This window comes from Vipera berus (genome assembly GCF_964194415.1).
Source record: "Vipera berus genome assembly, chromosome: 2".
NCBI lineage: Eukaryota > Metazoa > Chordata > Lepidosauria > Squamata > Viperidae > Vipera > Vipera berus.
The window spans coordinates 238944420-238959706 of record NC_138203.1 but is presented as its reverse complement, the minus strand read 5'-3'; the positions used below and the strand labels follow the sequence as shown (position 1 = coordinate 238959706).

Genomic DNA, 15287 nt, shown 5'->3' with positions numbered 1-15287 from the left:
GATGAATTACTGTAGGTGCATATTTATTGATACCATTGTTGTTTGCTCTCGTAATATTCAGATCTATCTGAGAAAATAGAATTTTTCTTTTACAGGTATGGACAGATGACAGCTGGAAGCTACTGCTACATTGGACCACAAGGGATAGTCCATGGAACTGTGGTAAGAACCGGGCCAATGTAGAAGAATACTTTTTGAAAATGAAACCACCAATTCATTGTTGTTGTTTGTCATATTTACACTAGACAGCCAGTTTGATGTAGTGATTAATACGCCAGGTTAGATACCAGGAAACTGAATTCTAGGGCCACCTTGAGGACAAAACCAGCTGGGTAACCTTAGGCCAGTCATGTTCTCTCAGCCCTAATAAAGAGGCAATGATGAACCATTTCTGAAGTTTTGCCCAAAAAACTGCAGGATTGTGCCTAGACAGTCACCAGCAGTCAACACGGACTCAAAGACACAATATATAGATGTATGTATATATTATGCATGTTTATTTATTTATTTACACTGGCTTTACTGCTTTGTTGAAGACAGGGCTTAGGGATCCATTTTATAGTTTTTGAGAGTTTTTATTGTAATAAACATAAAGCAGTAATTCCCAAACTCTGTGCCATAAAAGAAAGACTATTGTACCCCTAAATAAACTAGATCAAGGAACACAAGCTGGTGTTTTTAAAGAAATTTTGGGTAATGCTCTTACGATTCCTATCGACATAGCATGCTGGCTCAGGCTGATTAGAGCTATTCACTAAAATATCTGGAATTCCTTGAATTAAATCATTAAGATTACTGTAAACCCAGGGCTTTTTTTTGTCATAGAACCCTCAGAACAGAGTTCCGGCACCATTTTGGATGGAACCTTGTAGGGTAGGCATGGCGAGTTGTATGACATGTGTGAGTTCCGGCACCTTTTTCTTTTACAAAAAAAGCACGGTAGTAAACCTATTGGTGTCCTCACGCAAATAAAGAGAAACAAATGACAAAACATATACAATACTTTGATGTGCAGATATACAAGGAGTGGAGTTTGCTTTGTAATGTTACAATGCACATTTTCATATTCTGATGAGAACCTCAAGATTCAATGGATAATTTCAGAGTCAATAAATGCCTTTTCTCAAGGCATATTGAGGACAACCTGCAACGAATAATGTATTTAATGCTTTCTCCTTTTCATTAAAGAGGTTTTCAATTATCTGTCATGTTTCTAGTTCAGATATTATATGTCTTTTTCTCATAAAAAATGACCATTTTCACACTAGTAACTTTACCAAGTTTCCATAGCATCACCCAGCTATTATTATCGTAAAATAAATGTTGATCTTATTGCTGTTATTTTTCTGGCATGTAGAAAATGCCCTCAGTCACTAGCAGTGAAAATAACTACCGTTAATGTCTAGATGTAGCAAAATTACACTTTAGGATGTATATGTCAGAACAGGCTCTCAAACAGACTACAGATAAAAGTCAACTGTCAATCCAGTACTATTCAGAAAAAAAAATTACCTTATCTAGAAACTTGGAAAAATACTGTTTTGAAACATCGCTTTCTGCCATTTCAGTTTATTTGTTCGAGTTTATGATTGAAAGAGTTTTAGATAAATAGTCTTTCCTATCAATAGCTAATGGGAATTATTTTAACTGGAGATGCCAATGTCAAAAACTGGAACTTCTCCTGGCAAAGCATCCTAAGTTGTAGCCTTTCTTTGTTAAGAGATGCATGTGTTTAGAAAATTAGTTTCTGTAGGCACTGGAGTTTTCGGTGCGCTTACTGTAGGGAGCTTTCCTGCCAGTAAGAGCTTTGAAATCCATTTTCTTTATCTGAGACATTTATATCCTGATTATTCCCCAAGCAGTACTTAAAAAATCATGAAGCAATTTCCCCCATGAAAACTGTCTGGGTCTATTTGTGTCACACGTAGAAAAATATCTGGCACTTCTGACTTGGATGGCGCATGTCTTCACAGCAGTTTGGAATGCAAATAGAGAGAAGGTGAAGTTCAGTGGTAATTTGAAGCTGTGTTTGTGATGTTTGTGTACGCAAAATGTACGTGCACAAATATGTATAAAAATCCATATATGATAAACACCTTTACTTCTGCATACATGGTTGCCACCTGGGATTCCACATGATTAGTATTTTGTTTAAACTGGATTGCTATCTTTGGTTCCTTTCTTTCACACGCATATACATGTATAAAGGTAAAGGTAAAGGTTCCCCCGCACATGCGTACTAGTCGTTTCCGACTCTAGGGGCCGGTGCTCATCTCCGTTTCAAAGCCGAAGAGCCAGCACTTGTCCGAGGATGTCTCCGTGGTCATGTGGCCGGCATTACTAGACGCCAAAGGTGCACGGAACACTGTTACCTTCCCACTGTAGTGGTCCCTATTTTTCTACTTGCATTTTTACGTGCTTTCGAACTGCTAGGTTGGCAGAAGTATATATGTATATGAGTATACGTATATGTATATGTATAAGTATATGTATATGAGACTATAAATGTGCTACAGTCCCTATATTTCTCGCTATAGCTAACAGTGCTCAATGCAGGCCGTCGATACTTAGGGGTGGAGAATCTGTCTGGCAAAGTCTTTGTAACATCTGGCCTTGGAGGAATGAGTGGTGCCCAAGCAAAAGCCGCAGTCATTGCTGGATGTGTGGGAATTATTGCTGAGGTAAGCCTCTGTGTTGAGTCATACTCTTCTGCTTTCATTAGAGTTGTCCCATTCTTCACTTTCCAGTTCTATCCATTCATTCTTTCCCTGTTTAAAAACCGGCATCGGATGTCACCACAATCCCTTCAGCAGACCCAAGAAGGCTCCATACCCATTTGCACTCTCAGATACCTGGTGCATATCTTCCGCAAAAGGATTTTGTGGCTAGTCAATAATGAAATGTTTTAACTATTATTTTCATATATTTATATTTGCTGTTCTTTTAAATACCACATTAAATAATCCCTTTATATCCCTCCAAGCAACTTGCATAGTTTTTAATGCATCAATATCCACATTCAGGATGCTTAATGTCTACTGCAGGTATTTCATCCCTCGCCTAACAATCTAGGAAGAGCCCAATAAACAATGTTAGTGTACAAAAAATGGGTAAAAACAGCAGGTACCCTTGCATGCTTCTTCCGTGTGGAATGTTTGTGTCTCTGGTATTTAAAATATGATGGATGGAGGAATCAATCACACTGAAGCAGACTTGTTGTCATTCTGTAAAAAAAAGATGCATTCCTTCAGACAGTCTCTCTAATTTTTCTGTCTAGAATGACAGCAGTCCTAAATTGTCTTTCTGATGCCAGCTCCATTTTATTTATAAGTGGCTTACAATACTATTACTGTTTTCAAAGTCAGTATATTAGGTTTTGGGTGCCAGTAATTATTTTTAATACCAGTAATATGCAAACAGAACATATAAGATTAAAAGTTGGACTCTTACTGTTAATAAAACTGATGTCAAGCCAGTTTTTTTCTGGATTTTTTTTTATATGTAATATCAGTAATATCCTGTTATCTGCCCTTCTCTATCTTGTATCATTTGTAAGTTTATTGTGGCTTGCTAATGAATAAATACATTGTAAGAAGAGAGATTTTATATAGAGTTCGCTAATAATTAATAAAATCTTAATGTGTAAGAACAGAGATGTTTCACTGTTTGAGAATGGGTAAGTAAAATTAATGATTATAGGTAAAAATCAAACCTTTAAGTTTCATTTATTTATTTGTCAATTTTCTCAATGTTTTCTTAGAAACTGATATAGACAGAAAAGGATAGCTGCAGTGATTTCAATAGGCTTAAACCAGGGGTCTTCAAACGTGGCCCTTTTATGACTTGTGGACTTCAACTCCCAGAATTCCTCAGCCAGCTTTGCTGGCTGAGGAATTCTGGGAGTTGAAGTCCACAAGTCATAAAAGGGCCAAGTTTGAAGACCCCTGGCTTAAACGGTCTGATTGGATGGCCATCTATTGCAGGGCAAACATATCTGGGCTGCAAATCTCCAGACACCCACTAGATGACAACAAAGAGAATTTTCCATACCATAGAAGTTCTCCAGAAATTTGAAGCCCAGATTCAGAAACCTTACATACTGCATATTGAGCCCACAAAGTTTGGCAAAGTCTTCATCCAGATGTTTGAGTATAGAATGTTATACACTATGTCATGAATTTAATTCCCCCATGGACTTATACAAGCTGTATACAGTCCTGCCATTCCAATCTTGCTTCGTGAGAACATTCTTCTGTCTATTTAAATCAGAGTAAGGAGGAAATTTGCTATTGAGAAGATGCAAATGTTGTTGGGCAGAGCCTAATTTTTGCTGCAAAGAGGTTGACAAAGAGGTCACATCTTGTTCATTCAAGAATCCCCAAGGAGATGAAATGGTTTCATGTAGATCAAGCCTCAGGGTTACAAGTTTAGAGCTATTAAATACAGCAAGACAAGCTTTCAATTTACTTGTGTAATTTTTCACTATTGATTGGGAGAGAATCTTTTATCTAAATTAGTTCTAGCAGGAAACCTCACTCATAATGTGTTTCTTAGACCATGAACAGCTTGTTCAAAACTAAACTTGTTGTCATATTGTGTTCGGTGTTTAACTTTAATTTTTACTTGCTACTCATCATGCATATAAAATACAGAAAGATTAGTTGTCCCTGATTTTTCTCTCCTGTAATACAATCTCTCAGGTTGATGAAGCTGCTCTTTTAAAACGTCATCATCAGGGATGGCTGATGAAAATCACTAGAAGTCTGGATGATTGCATTGCTCGAGTTAGGTATGGCTCAGGAAGTATGTTCTTTAGTGTCTAACAGAATAACAGATTGGAAGAAATCTTGGAGATCTTCCAGTCCAACCCCCTGCTTGAGCAGGAGACCCCATATCATTCTAGACAAATGGTTGTCCAATCTCTTCTTAAAAATCTCCAGTGTTGTTGCACTTACAACTTCTGAAAGCAGTTCATTCCACTGATAAATTGTTCTCACTAACAGGAAATTTCTTCTTAGTCCTAGATTGGATCTCTCTTTGGTAAATTTCCATCTGTTACTCCTTGTCTTGCCTCAGGTGCTTTGAAGAATAGGTTGACCCCCTCTTCTTTGTGACAGCCCTCAAATATTGGAAGACTGCTATTGTGTCACCCCTAGTCCTTCTCTTTTTTAGACTAGACATGTCCTGTTCTTGCAACCATTCATTATATGTTTTAGCCTCACACCCTCTAATCATCTTTGTTTTCTCACTAATTAAGATGATATGCCAGTCCAAAACTTTGGAATGTCTTTTGAGTTTGGAGAAAAAGGCTATTAAAAACAACCTACACCCCAAAGACTGACTTTCTAAATCTGACACATTTTGTAACATTTGTGGATGACTGTTGGACAAACAAGTAGGTTCCAGGTTCCACAGACCTTTGATCAGCTCCCATCCATACAAGACTTTACAGTTAGTTATAAACTGGCCCAGAGGTCATCAATCTAAGTCCTAACCCAGGACTTAACCAATCTAGATTTTTAAGAGCAACCAAGGTCAGTTTGGTGCTGTTAACCAAACTATCTTAGTTAAGAATATAACATATAGATTAAGTTTCTTAAGGAAAAGAATATATATTGAAATAAATCCAATATATATCCTTTCACATAAGTACCATTTATATTCTACAAATTGTCATATTTGGTTAAACCCTGTAACATTTTTATTCTGGGCAAATGTTTTGTGGAGACAAGTTGGGAGTAGTCGTGAAGGCACTGGAGTGGACATTAGGAAACCACTAGTCCCACTTTATTCTCAAAGCCAGCTCTGTGACCTTGTGCCGATCACTCTCACTCCACCCTTAGAAGCAGACAATGACAAACTACTTCTGAAATCTTGCCAAAAAACTTCAGGGCTAGTATAGGTAGTCAGTAAGGAGTCAAAGCATACTTGAAGGATTTTCCCGTCCCCATAAACAATTGTTTTGCATCTATAATGCTAACATTCTGTTTAAAATGTTTACACAGAGAAGCCAAGAAGAACAAAATGGCTCTTAGTTTGGGATTTCATGGGAATGTGGTAGATCTTTGGTAAGTAAGCAGTTGATCAGGGATCCTCTTGACAGTGATATGTTTTTATTATTTGTTATTTTATCTGCCCTGCTGCCCTAGCCATAAAATGAAATAAATCTTTACTCTTTAATTGAATATTTCAATTTATTTTGTCCCAAATTTGTGTGGTATCCTTCCTACTGTATGTTAGTGTGGTTTATACATGAGAACTACTCTGTTAGAAGCCCTGATGCAATTTTGAATTCATTTTCTTGATTTATAATGTGAATGATTCAATGGCACATTTTGTTTTTCTTTGTACAACAAATGTGATTTATTTTTCAAAACAAAGTTGATAATATGTTAAGTGACAGCATTTCATGTCTGGTTGTGATCATCATTGCAGACTGGTGGGTACATGCACATGTTTGAGAAAATGATGCTGAATTTGCTTCCCTTGAGAAAGTAGGTGTAAGAGTTTTGAGTGAAACACGCGTTTGAAATAAGTGGGATGTGTACATGTTTTAAAATGCATTTTTACCAAATGTGTATTGAATAATAATTTTGTTTAAATTTTCTCAAGATGCTCTTCCTTTCTGCTTATTTCTTCTCAGTTTCCTGTTTTCCTCTTTCTGTATGTAGGGAAAGACTGGTAGATGAATTCAATACTACTGGGGAACTATTAGTTGATTTGGGATCTGACCAAACATCTTGTCACAATCCATTTAATGGTGGATATTACCCAGTACAGTTAAGCTTTAAGGATGCCAACCAACTCATGTCCAGTGATCCCATAAAATTCCAGGCTCTTGTAAAAGAAAGGTATGGCAATCGTTTTCATGATTTATTTTAATCATCTGGGTAAAGTCTTAAAATGTTTATTTTCATTCTCTTCTGGTTCTTTTAGCAGTTTGGGATATTAGATTTTGGATAGAAAAGATTCATTTTTGAACAGGAGTCAGACAATCCGTTCTGCCAAAGTCTAGTTATAAACTCTAGAGTTCTTGCCACCTTCTCATTAATGGAATCTTGGCTTATGGGACATTTGCAGTGAGGATGTCAGTGGAGAAATGGCCAGTTCCTCTGCGCTCACACTGTGCTGGCCACCTGCACTCCCTCATGCACTCCCCCACCTGGCAGCATCCATTTGGCTGCTTGCTGGGAAGGGAAAGGAAGGGAGAAGGGGGAGGGAGAGGGAGAGGGGGAAGGGAGGGAGGGAGGGAAGATTTCCGACATTCCCTGCAAGCGTCCCACAAAAAAACGTAATGGAGAAGCAAATAGGAAGTTAGAGATTGAACCAGCTCCCCTGAATTTTCCCCCACCCGTTGTCATTCTGTTTCTCTAGTTAAGCAAGGAGATGTCTGTGAAATGGTGATCTAATGGGGCACCGGTTGTCTAAAGGGGAATGGTTAATTTAATTAAGAATCTGGAGTCCTTAGTACTCTCTGAACTTGATTGAAGAATGTGGATGAGGACTGCTGCATGTTCCCCTATCCTATTGCCACATTACTATTGAAATCAGGAGTTTCTTCTTTTTAATAAAAGAAAAATTGCAAAATTTTTTTATTTATTTCAGCAGTGAAATCTGAATCCAGATTTCTCATCTTCCACATTTATTCAGTAAACTATTTTCTCTCGCACGGTGTCCCATAGTTCAAACTGAAGCTTTTTTTTGATGATCTAAGTTGGTGCCAAAAGTAATGTTCCATTTCTTTTGTTCTTTCAGTCTTAGAAGACAAGTAGCTGCCATCAACAAGCTATCTGATCAAGGAATGTTTTTCTGGGATTATGGCAATGCTTTCCTTCTAGAAGCCCAGAGAGCTGGTAAGGAGACAATGTCTTCCTTTTTTTGGCATGGAGTGCATCACATAATTTCTGCATGGGAGTAGGCATTTTGTATTACTCTTGTGTGTTGTATATGATAATTTCCTTATCAGAATAACTATTAATTCATTGAATGCAGTACTTCTCTGCAGGATTGTTATAAATTCTTGTACAATCCTGTTCCCCAACTAGCCTTGTTCTTAGTCAGCACAGCAATACCCAGTCCTATTTTACTCAACTGTTGTTTTGTTGGGTGTTGCATTTCCTTCTCACTGAACATTTGCCTTTAAATTCTTTGGAAGGTGCTGACGTTGCAAAAAGAGGAGGCAACAAAGGAGAATTCCGGTACCCTTCCTATGTTCAGCACATTATGGGGTATGTACAAGAGGAAAATATGGATCATCAATCCTTTTCTATCTAGAAAGGAATGTGTCTGGAGATTGGGATTGGAAAAGGGAAGACCCAAAAGAGCTACCAGATGTGAACTTTATTTTTCTTGTCACTTTAAGTAACTTTCAATTGCCTTGCAGGAGTTAAAAGGCTATAAACTAAATTCTGAGTGCTGCATATCACAAATGTTTTGGGAAGTTGTGAGAGAAATCTGAAATAGAGAAAAGTAGTGTGACAGTTCTAGTAGTAACAATCCAAATGCATATGTGATAAATCCAGTGGTGGGATTCAGCCAGTTCGCACCACTTCGGCAGAACCGATAGCTAGTTTTTTGTTGCCCAGGCCCAGAATGGACTTCCAGAAGCAGCATCCACACAGAGAACCAGTTGATCACATATTTGAATCCCACTACTGCATAAATCTACATGCTTCTCCTCACTCTTCTTCAGAAGGCCCAGGCTTGAGGAGATATGACCAATAAGTTTATCTGGGTACCAACTTCTGCATGGCTAGACGCCCAAGGCTAACTCTTTTCTTTCCGTCTTCTCCGTGATACCCATACCTAATCTGGAGGCAGGCCCTTTCAACTCCTGATTGAATAAATCTTTATTACACCCAAAGACCAGAGATAAAAGGTATAGCTATGAATAGCTAAACAGAGTTAAATACAAGTAGAATAATACAGGCAATTGGAATAGTTTATACTAAAAGTACGTTGCAACTGAACAATTACAGCTAAACTCAAGTGGCCAAATGACCACAGATACATTGCTTACGTCTGCAAGTAAAGCTTTGTTTAAAGTTCTAAAATAGGGATTCAAAGAGCTTTGTGTTTGGATTAGTCTGTTCAAAATAGCTGAAATTCTTCTATCCTCACATAATGAAAGAAAAGCATTGCGAACCATAAATATAAATAAAAAAGGAATTTAAGCTATCTTTTCAATATTTAACTATGTTTTTTTCCCAGAGATATTTTTTCTATGGGATTTGGCCCATTTCGGTGGGTTTGTACCTCTGGTGACCCAGAAGACTTGGAAACCACTGACTTTATATCCACAACAGTGCTTGAGGAACTTATCAACCAGGGAGGTAAGACTTGTTGTCTTCTAGGTATAGAGGGGGAATAATAGAGCATGAGAAAAATAACTTGCAGTTAATTATATTTTATAATTTTAGACTGTAACTATCAAATTATTATACTTTTCGAGGAATGAAAAGCCTATTTTTTCATATGTGTTTTTGCTCTAAATTACCTCCATTGTATGTACTGTAACATGCATATACGTTTATCATTACCAATGACTTCCTTGCTTGTGACTATAATTGTGGTCTCAAACTTCTTCAGACTGTACTTGATATATTTTATTCAGCATTGCATATATTTTAATATTTCAGGAAAGGGATATATAAAATCTTCATTCATTCATTCATTGATCCATTCTTCAAATATATTGAATCAAGCAAAAGGCCTGGTGACTGCATAGGCATACGCCTACCTATTTCTTGGCAAGCAATTTGCCATTGTTTTAGAATAGAATAGAACAGAACAGAACAGAATAGAATAGAATAGAGCTGGAAGGGACCGTGGAGGTCTTGTAGTCCAGCCCCCTGCTCAAGCAGGAGGATGACCTATACCATCTCAGACAGGTTATTGTCCAGTTTTCCTCTGATATGTTTCCTCAACTTGGATAGAAATTGAACTGGGGGAAAAATTGTGGCTGGACTTGCCCCCATAGCATTCATGTTATAACAAGCATCTGGGCATTGTTTTAGTGCAGTATCTATAAGCACTTTCAGAATTTCCAGATATGTCCATGTAGACCAAAGAAGACACAAAGACCAGGTCAATTGAGGTCTACAGCAAGATTTTTAGGAGTTATAAAGACACAACTTCAAATCTTCATGGAACATGAATGGATTATTCTATCAGTCAGCCAATAGTGTTGTTGGGTCCATTTCATTATATTACATCTTAGCTTCGTTTTGTACAAGTGTTCAGTGTCTTACAGGAAGGACTTCAGGAAAGACTGCCATGGTAAATTTAAAGTTAGGAAAGTGAATACATAGCAGAAAGAGGAAACTTGAGAGTTCACAAGGTTAATACTGTATGGAACAAAACTGTGACTGAATTTGGATGTTCTGCTTCGGATACCACAGAGCCTCCTCCCAGAAGGTAACCAGGAAAATAGGTTGTGAAGAGGATATGTAGTGTCCCAGACAATCTGGCAGACCCTGCTCAAGCAATGCTGAGTAAACAAAATAGTAAGAGGAACAACCTTATATCCTGCCTATTCACCTGCCCTCCATGGTTTTCTGATGGAACACGTAGCTTTTAATTGAAGACCAAATCAAAAGAGCACTAGCCCTAATACTGTGCCTCCCATTCCCATCCCCACTCCCCGCCCAACAAGCCAGTCCAGATGGATTTCATGTTTGATGATTTTGAAAGTTGCTGAGGGATCATGAAGGGCTAGATAGAAACATGATCAGGAAATATTCATCCTAGGATTTTGCACTAGCTAATTTTCAGGTCAAACTCATATTAATTATCTTTGAGAAATGTCAGAGTACTGGTGAAATGCCAGAGAATGGCAACTGAGCAAATGTCTGTATGTTCAAAAGGGGAAAAATAGACCTAGGAGCACTCAGTCTGACATCAGTATCCAAGAAGATTCTAGAACAGTTCATAAAGTTTTGTAGTTTTGTGAAATAAAAATATGTGTGTAAACACTTTGAAAACAACACATCAACATAAGTATAATTTCCTGATCATGGGAAATAATTGAGCAGATTTTATTTTACGTACTGTATCCAGTTTTTGGTCACATTTTTAAAAAAGGATTCAGAGAAACTGAATAGCAACAGCCACAGCAACAAAAATGATAAAAGAATTGGAAACATGCCTCTCTGAAGAGAGATTGGAAGAGCTGGATAACTTTAGAAACGATTGCTTGGTGGATTTATTATAATGCTTTTCACATTCCTGAAAGAATGTTACAGGAAAGAAAGTCAAGACTTGTTCTCTAGTGCAGGACATAAAATGATGGATTTAATTCATAGGAAAGCAGTTTATTATTTATTAATGGGGTTTTAGTTTAAATTCAGGGACTTAATTTAATCTTAGTTTTAATCGATTTTAACTTTGTATGTTATGTATTTTTATTTTTTCCCTGTAAACCGCCCTGAGTCCTACGGGAATAGGGAGGTATACAAGTTTAAATAATAAATAAATAAATAAATTATGATTATCCAGAAAGGTGATCTAGTCCCCTTTGTTGGATGTTTTCAAATGGAGGCTAGACAGCCATCTATATGCACTGATTTAATTCACTGAGCATGTTTTGGAGTTGATGGCCTAAATGGCCTCACCCAATTCTATGATTTTATGATCTTAAGTAATCATTTTTAATGTTGTTGAATCACATCAGTTGTTTGTGCACATATTTCAGGATTCATGTATGGATATAAGTTTGCATTTCTATATGAACAGAATGCATAGTGTGACAGTCATTTGAGTGCTTGACTATGGAGAATCAATTGTGAACCAATTCATAACCCTGTTTTCTGTCTTATCAAGGAGAAATGTGAAATATATAATAGGAAGAACAAGTAAAAAGTTAGATAACTCACAATCAATTCAGTCAAGATCTTCTGAATTGGCTTTCTTGTATTCAGAAACCCTTTCACTCTTGATAACAGGATATACAGGAAGACATTTGCTAATCCTTTGCTATGACATTTCTTACTAGTTTCTCAGTGATCATTGAAGCACTGGTATCAGGATTGGTGCTGGGAAGATAGAGGCCATATTGGCCCTTTTAATTTCAGATAATATTTTAAAATTCAAAATTAGCTGCTTGAAAATTAGCCAGCATGTCAAAGCTGCCCTAATAATGGAAAAAATGGTTGTTCTGTAAGAACCAGAATATATGCTAAAACAGTTTCCCTAGACCAGGGCTATAATGGGTGTGCAATGATGCTAAATAGTTTTAAGGGAAGAATGTACTCCCTGTCCTGGGTATATTTAGATGATGGAGAAAATAAAATAGATTTTTTTTGAGAGAGAGAGTGGGAGTCAACTTCCTTTCTGACACAGACAATGTTGATGAGATCACAGTGTGCTCTCAGTAACATTTATGCCCTTAATAAAGATCATCAAACAGGAGAGATGACAAAGTAAACTGAGGTAGTAACTTTTTAAAGAAGTGAAAGACAAATGGGTGCAACATTCAGGCTTGGTGATTTCTTTATTAAGCAAATCCAAAGTCATCAAAAGTTGGTGCGCAACTATTTCCAGAATTTGGACTAGAAGACCTCCAAGGTCCCTTCCAGTTGTATTCTATTCTATAAGAAGACACTAAGCTGCAGAACAGTGGGGAAAGGAAACAAGGCTAAAGTTCATGCCATAAGTGTGTATTTCTTGTAGGAGTGTGAAAGTTATGTAAATTAGAGCTTTTCCAACAACTTCAGTACTTTAGAAAAGATGTTCAAAGTCCAAGATAGTGGAAGGATGGTCAGTCTATCTATGATGGGCAGAAATTGAACAGCAATACTTAGACTCGTGAAAAGAGACAAGATCTTGAAACATTTTAAAAACATTGCACTTTTCAACAGTAATGAAGAAACAGCAACTTTGCCGTATTTTTATTTTACAAAGCTTTCCTAAAATGCTCTTCTTTGGATATTGTCTGAATATTTGTCAAATATCCAAAAATCTTTTGAAAAATAAAGAGTTATTAATTGCTTTTCTGATTTTAACATTGTTTCCATATCTTTTCACAAAGGTTTCTTTCATAATGTATTGCAAATACCTTTTATTCTTAATTCAGTACTTTCCCTCCATGTCAAGGACCCTTAATTCATGCTCAGTGGTATTGTTCTTTTAGCTTTTTTAAAGAATTTCACAAGCTTTTTTGAAAGAAATATTTTTGTCATTTTATATGCTATATCTATTGCAATTATTGTTGCTGCTGATTTTATCTTTATTATTGCTATTTTTTAATTTATGCTTTTTTAAAAAAAGTACTGATTTCTACACTGCTCAAAGAATGATATTTATTTGGTAATTTGGAAATACAATACATAAATAAGTGTGCCCCCTCCTCCATGTCTTTCTTCTTTTTTCCTTTTTCCTCTTGCAGGTATTCCTTGACTTATGACCGTAGTGGACCCTGGCCATTATGTACATAAGTCATGATGGTGGTAAAGCAAGTTACCATGTGACAGGAACTAATTTTGCAACCTTTTTTGTGACAGTTGTTAAGTGAATGTTATGATTGTTAAATGAACTATGAGGCATTTTTTTTCTGGAAACGAAGTAAATGCCAGTTTTTGGCAAAAACATGAATTGTGGTCAAGGGACCACAGGACACTGCAAAGAGCTGTAAATGCAGTCTGGTTGCTGAGTGTTCAAAATGCAGCCACAGGTCTGCAGGGCAGGGGGTGATGTAGGAGCTTCAGAACTGGGTGGTAATAACTTCAAATCAGTGGTGGGATTCAGCCCGTTCGCACCAGTTTGGCAAAACCAATAGCTAATTTTTTTTGTTGCCCAGGCCCAGAAGCGTCATCTACACAGAGAACCGGTTGTTCACATATTTGGATCCCACCACTGCTTCAAATAGTCACTAAGCAACCAAGGACTACCTGTATTCAGGTCAACCTAGATTACAAATATATTAAACTGGAGTTTTTGTGCATGAAAATGGCTGATGGGATATACCCTGTTGCTACAGCCCTTGGTGAATAATTGAACCACTTCTCTTCCCACATTTCTTCAGATGCTACTTTTTTCCCCTTTTTATTCATAGAGAAATTTCTGAATGGAGAACACTGAAAGAAAAAAAATCCCCTCAAAGTCATTAGATTCAAAGATAAAATTAATTATGATTTATTCAATCCAACTGGAATACAAATTGTCCCCTCTTATTTTTTCATTTAGTGGAGTATATATACTGTACTATCTACACCGATATTATATGGGAATTGCTTTTATTAGCACGTCAAATACTAATGCTGAAAAACATAAATTGCAATATGTCTATGAAAATATGTCTATAAATTGCAATTGTATCAACATTTATTGGACAGCTATAAAGACAGTTCTAGTTAGTGTTTACACAATGTAACCTTTTTGGATTGTGTGGGACAACCCATCATGCCATCGTTGTAAGAATCTGATTGTGACTATTTTAAGAAGACACATATTTTGCCATTGCAGTGAGAGACATCCTTAAAGAAAAGAAGAAAAATTATAGAGCAGTTGAGAAGGTAGACTGAGGTCCTTAATTCTTTTGAATATCAGATTTGCTCCATTTACTTTCCAGGATGACTTTTAAAAAATAATTAAAGGCTGTTATTTCAGCCTTCCCCAGCCTTGGTTATATTGGATTGCAAGTTCCAAAATTTCCAGCATACTGGTTGGGAACTGTATATAGTCCTCAACTAACAACCACAATTGTGACCAGAATTTCTGTTGCTAAAGAAGGCAGTTGTTAAATGAGTCACCCCTGATTTTACAACCTTTTGTACCATAGTTGTTAAGCAAATCATTGCAGTTGTTATGTGAATCACACTTCCCCCATTGACTTTGCTTGTTGGAAGCCAGCAAATGGTGATGACATAACCTCAGGATGCTGCGACCATTGTAAATCCATGCCAGGTGCCAAACGCCCAAATTTTGATCACATGATCATGGGGATGCTGCAACAGTCATAAGTGTGAGGACTTGTTATAAATCACTGTTTTCAGTGCTGTTGAACTTTGAACAGTTGCTAAACAAATGGTTGTAATCAAGGACTACATGTATATAATCTCATATCTTTGGAGAGGTCTGATTTTGGAAGGCTGTCCTATTATATAATTAAAGTTATATTTCATCAAACCCTCAATGGATATTGGTGTTATTTATATCTGGTAAATACTTGCATATAGTATGTTTTTCTTGCAGAATTTGTCATGTAGTATAATTGCTGCAAGAATCAAATATATTGGTCATTTCTGTTAAAAAGGTTGACATATTAGTCTGATTCGGAGTATCTTATGGTA

General features: G+C 36.8%; 1 protein-coding gene across 1 annotated transcript in view; it reads left to right on the top strand.

Annotated features, from left to right (window-relative positions):
* Positions 1-15287, top strand: part of UROC1 (urocanate hydratase 1) — a gene marked incomplete at its 5' end in the record, with an annotated part of 50460 nt that overhangs the window by 16180 nt on the left and 18993 nt on the right. The window contains 8 exons of the mRNA XM_081316470.1: positions 96-162; positions 2538-2681; positions 4701-4789; positions 6006-6068; positions 6672-6851; positions 7756-7853; positions 8156-8228; positions 9211-9332. Coding sequence (XP_081172596.1) covers positions 96-162; positions 2538-2681; positions 4701-4789; positions 6006-6068; positions 6672-6851; positions 7756-7853; positions 8156-8228; positions 9211-9332 — 836 coding nt within the window. The remainder of the gene's footprint in view (positions 1-95; positions 163-2537; positions 2682-4700; positions 4790-6005; positions 6069-6671; positions 6852-7755; positions 7854-8155; positions 8229-9210; positions 9333-15287) is intronic.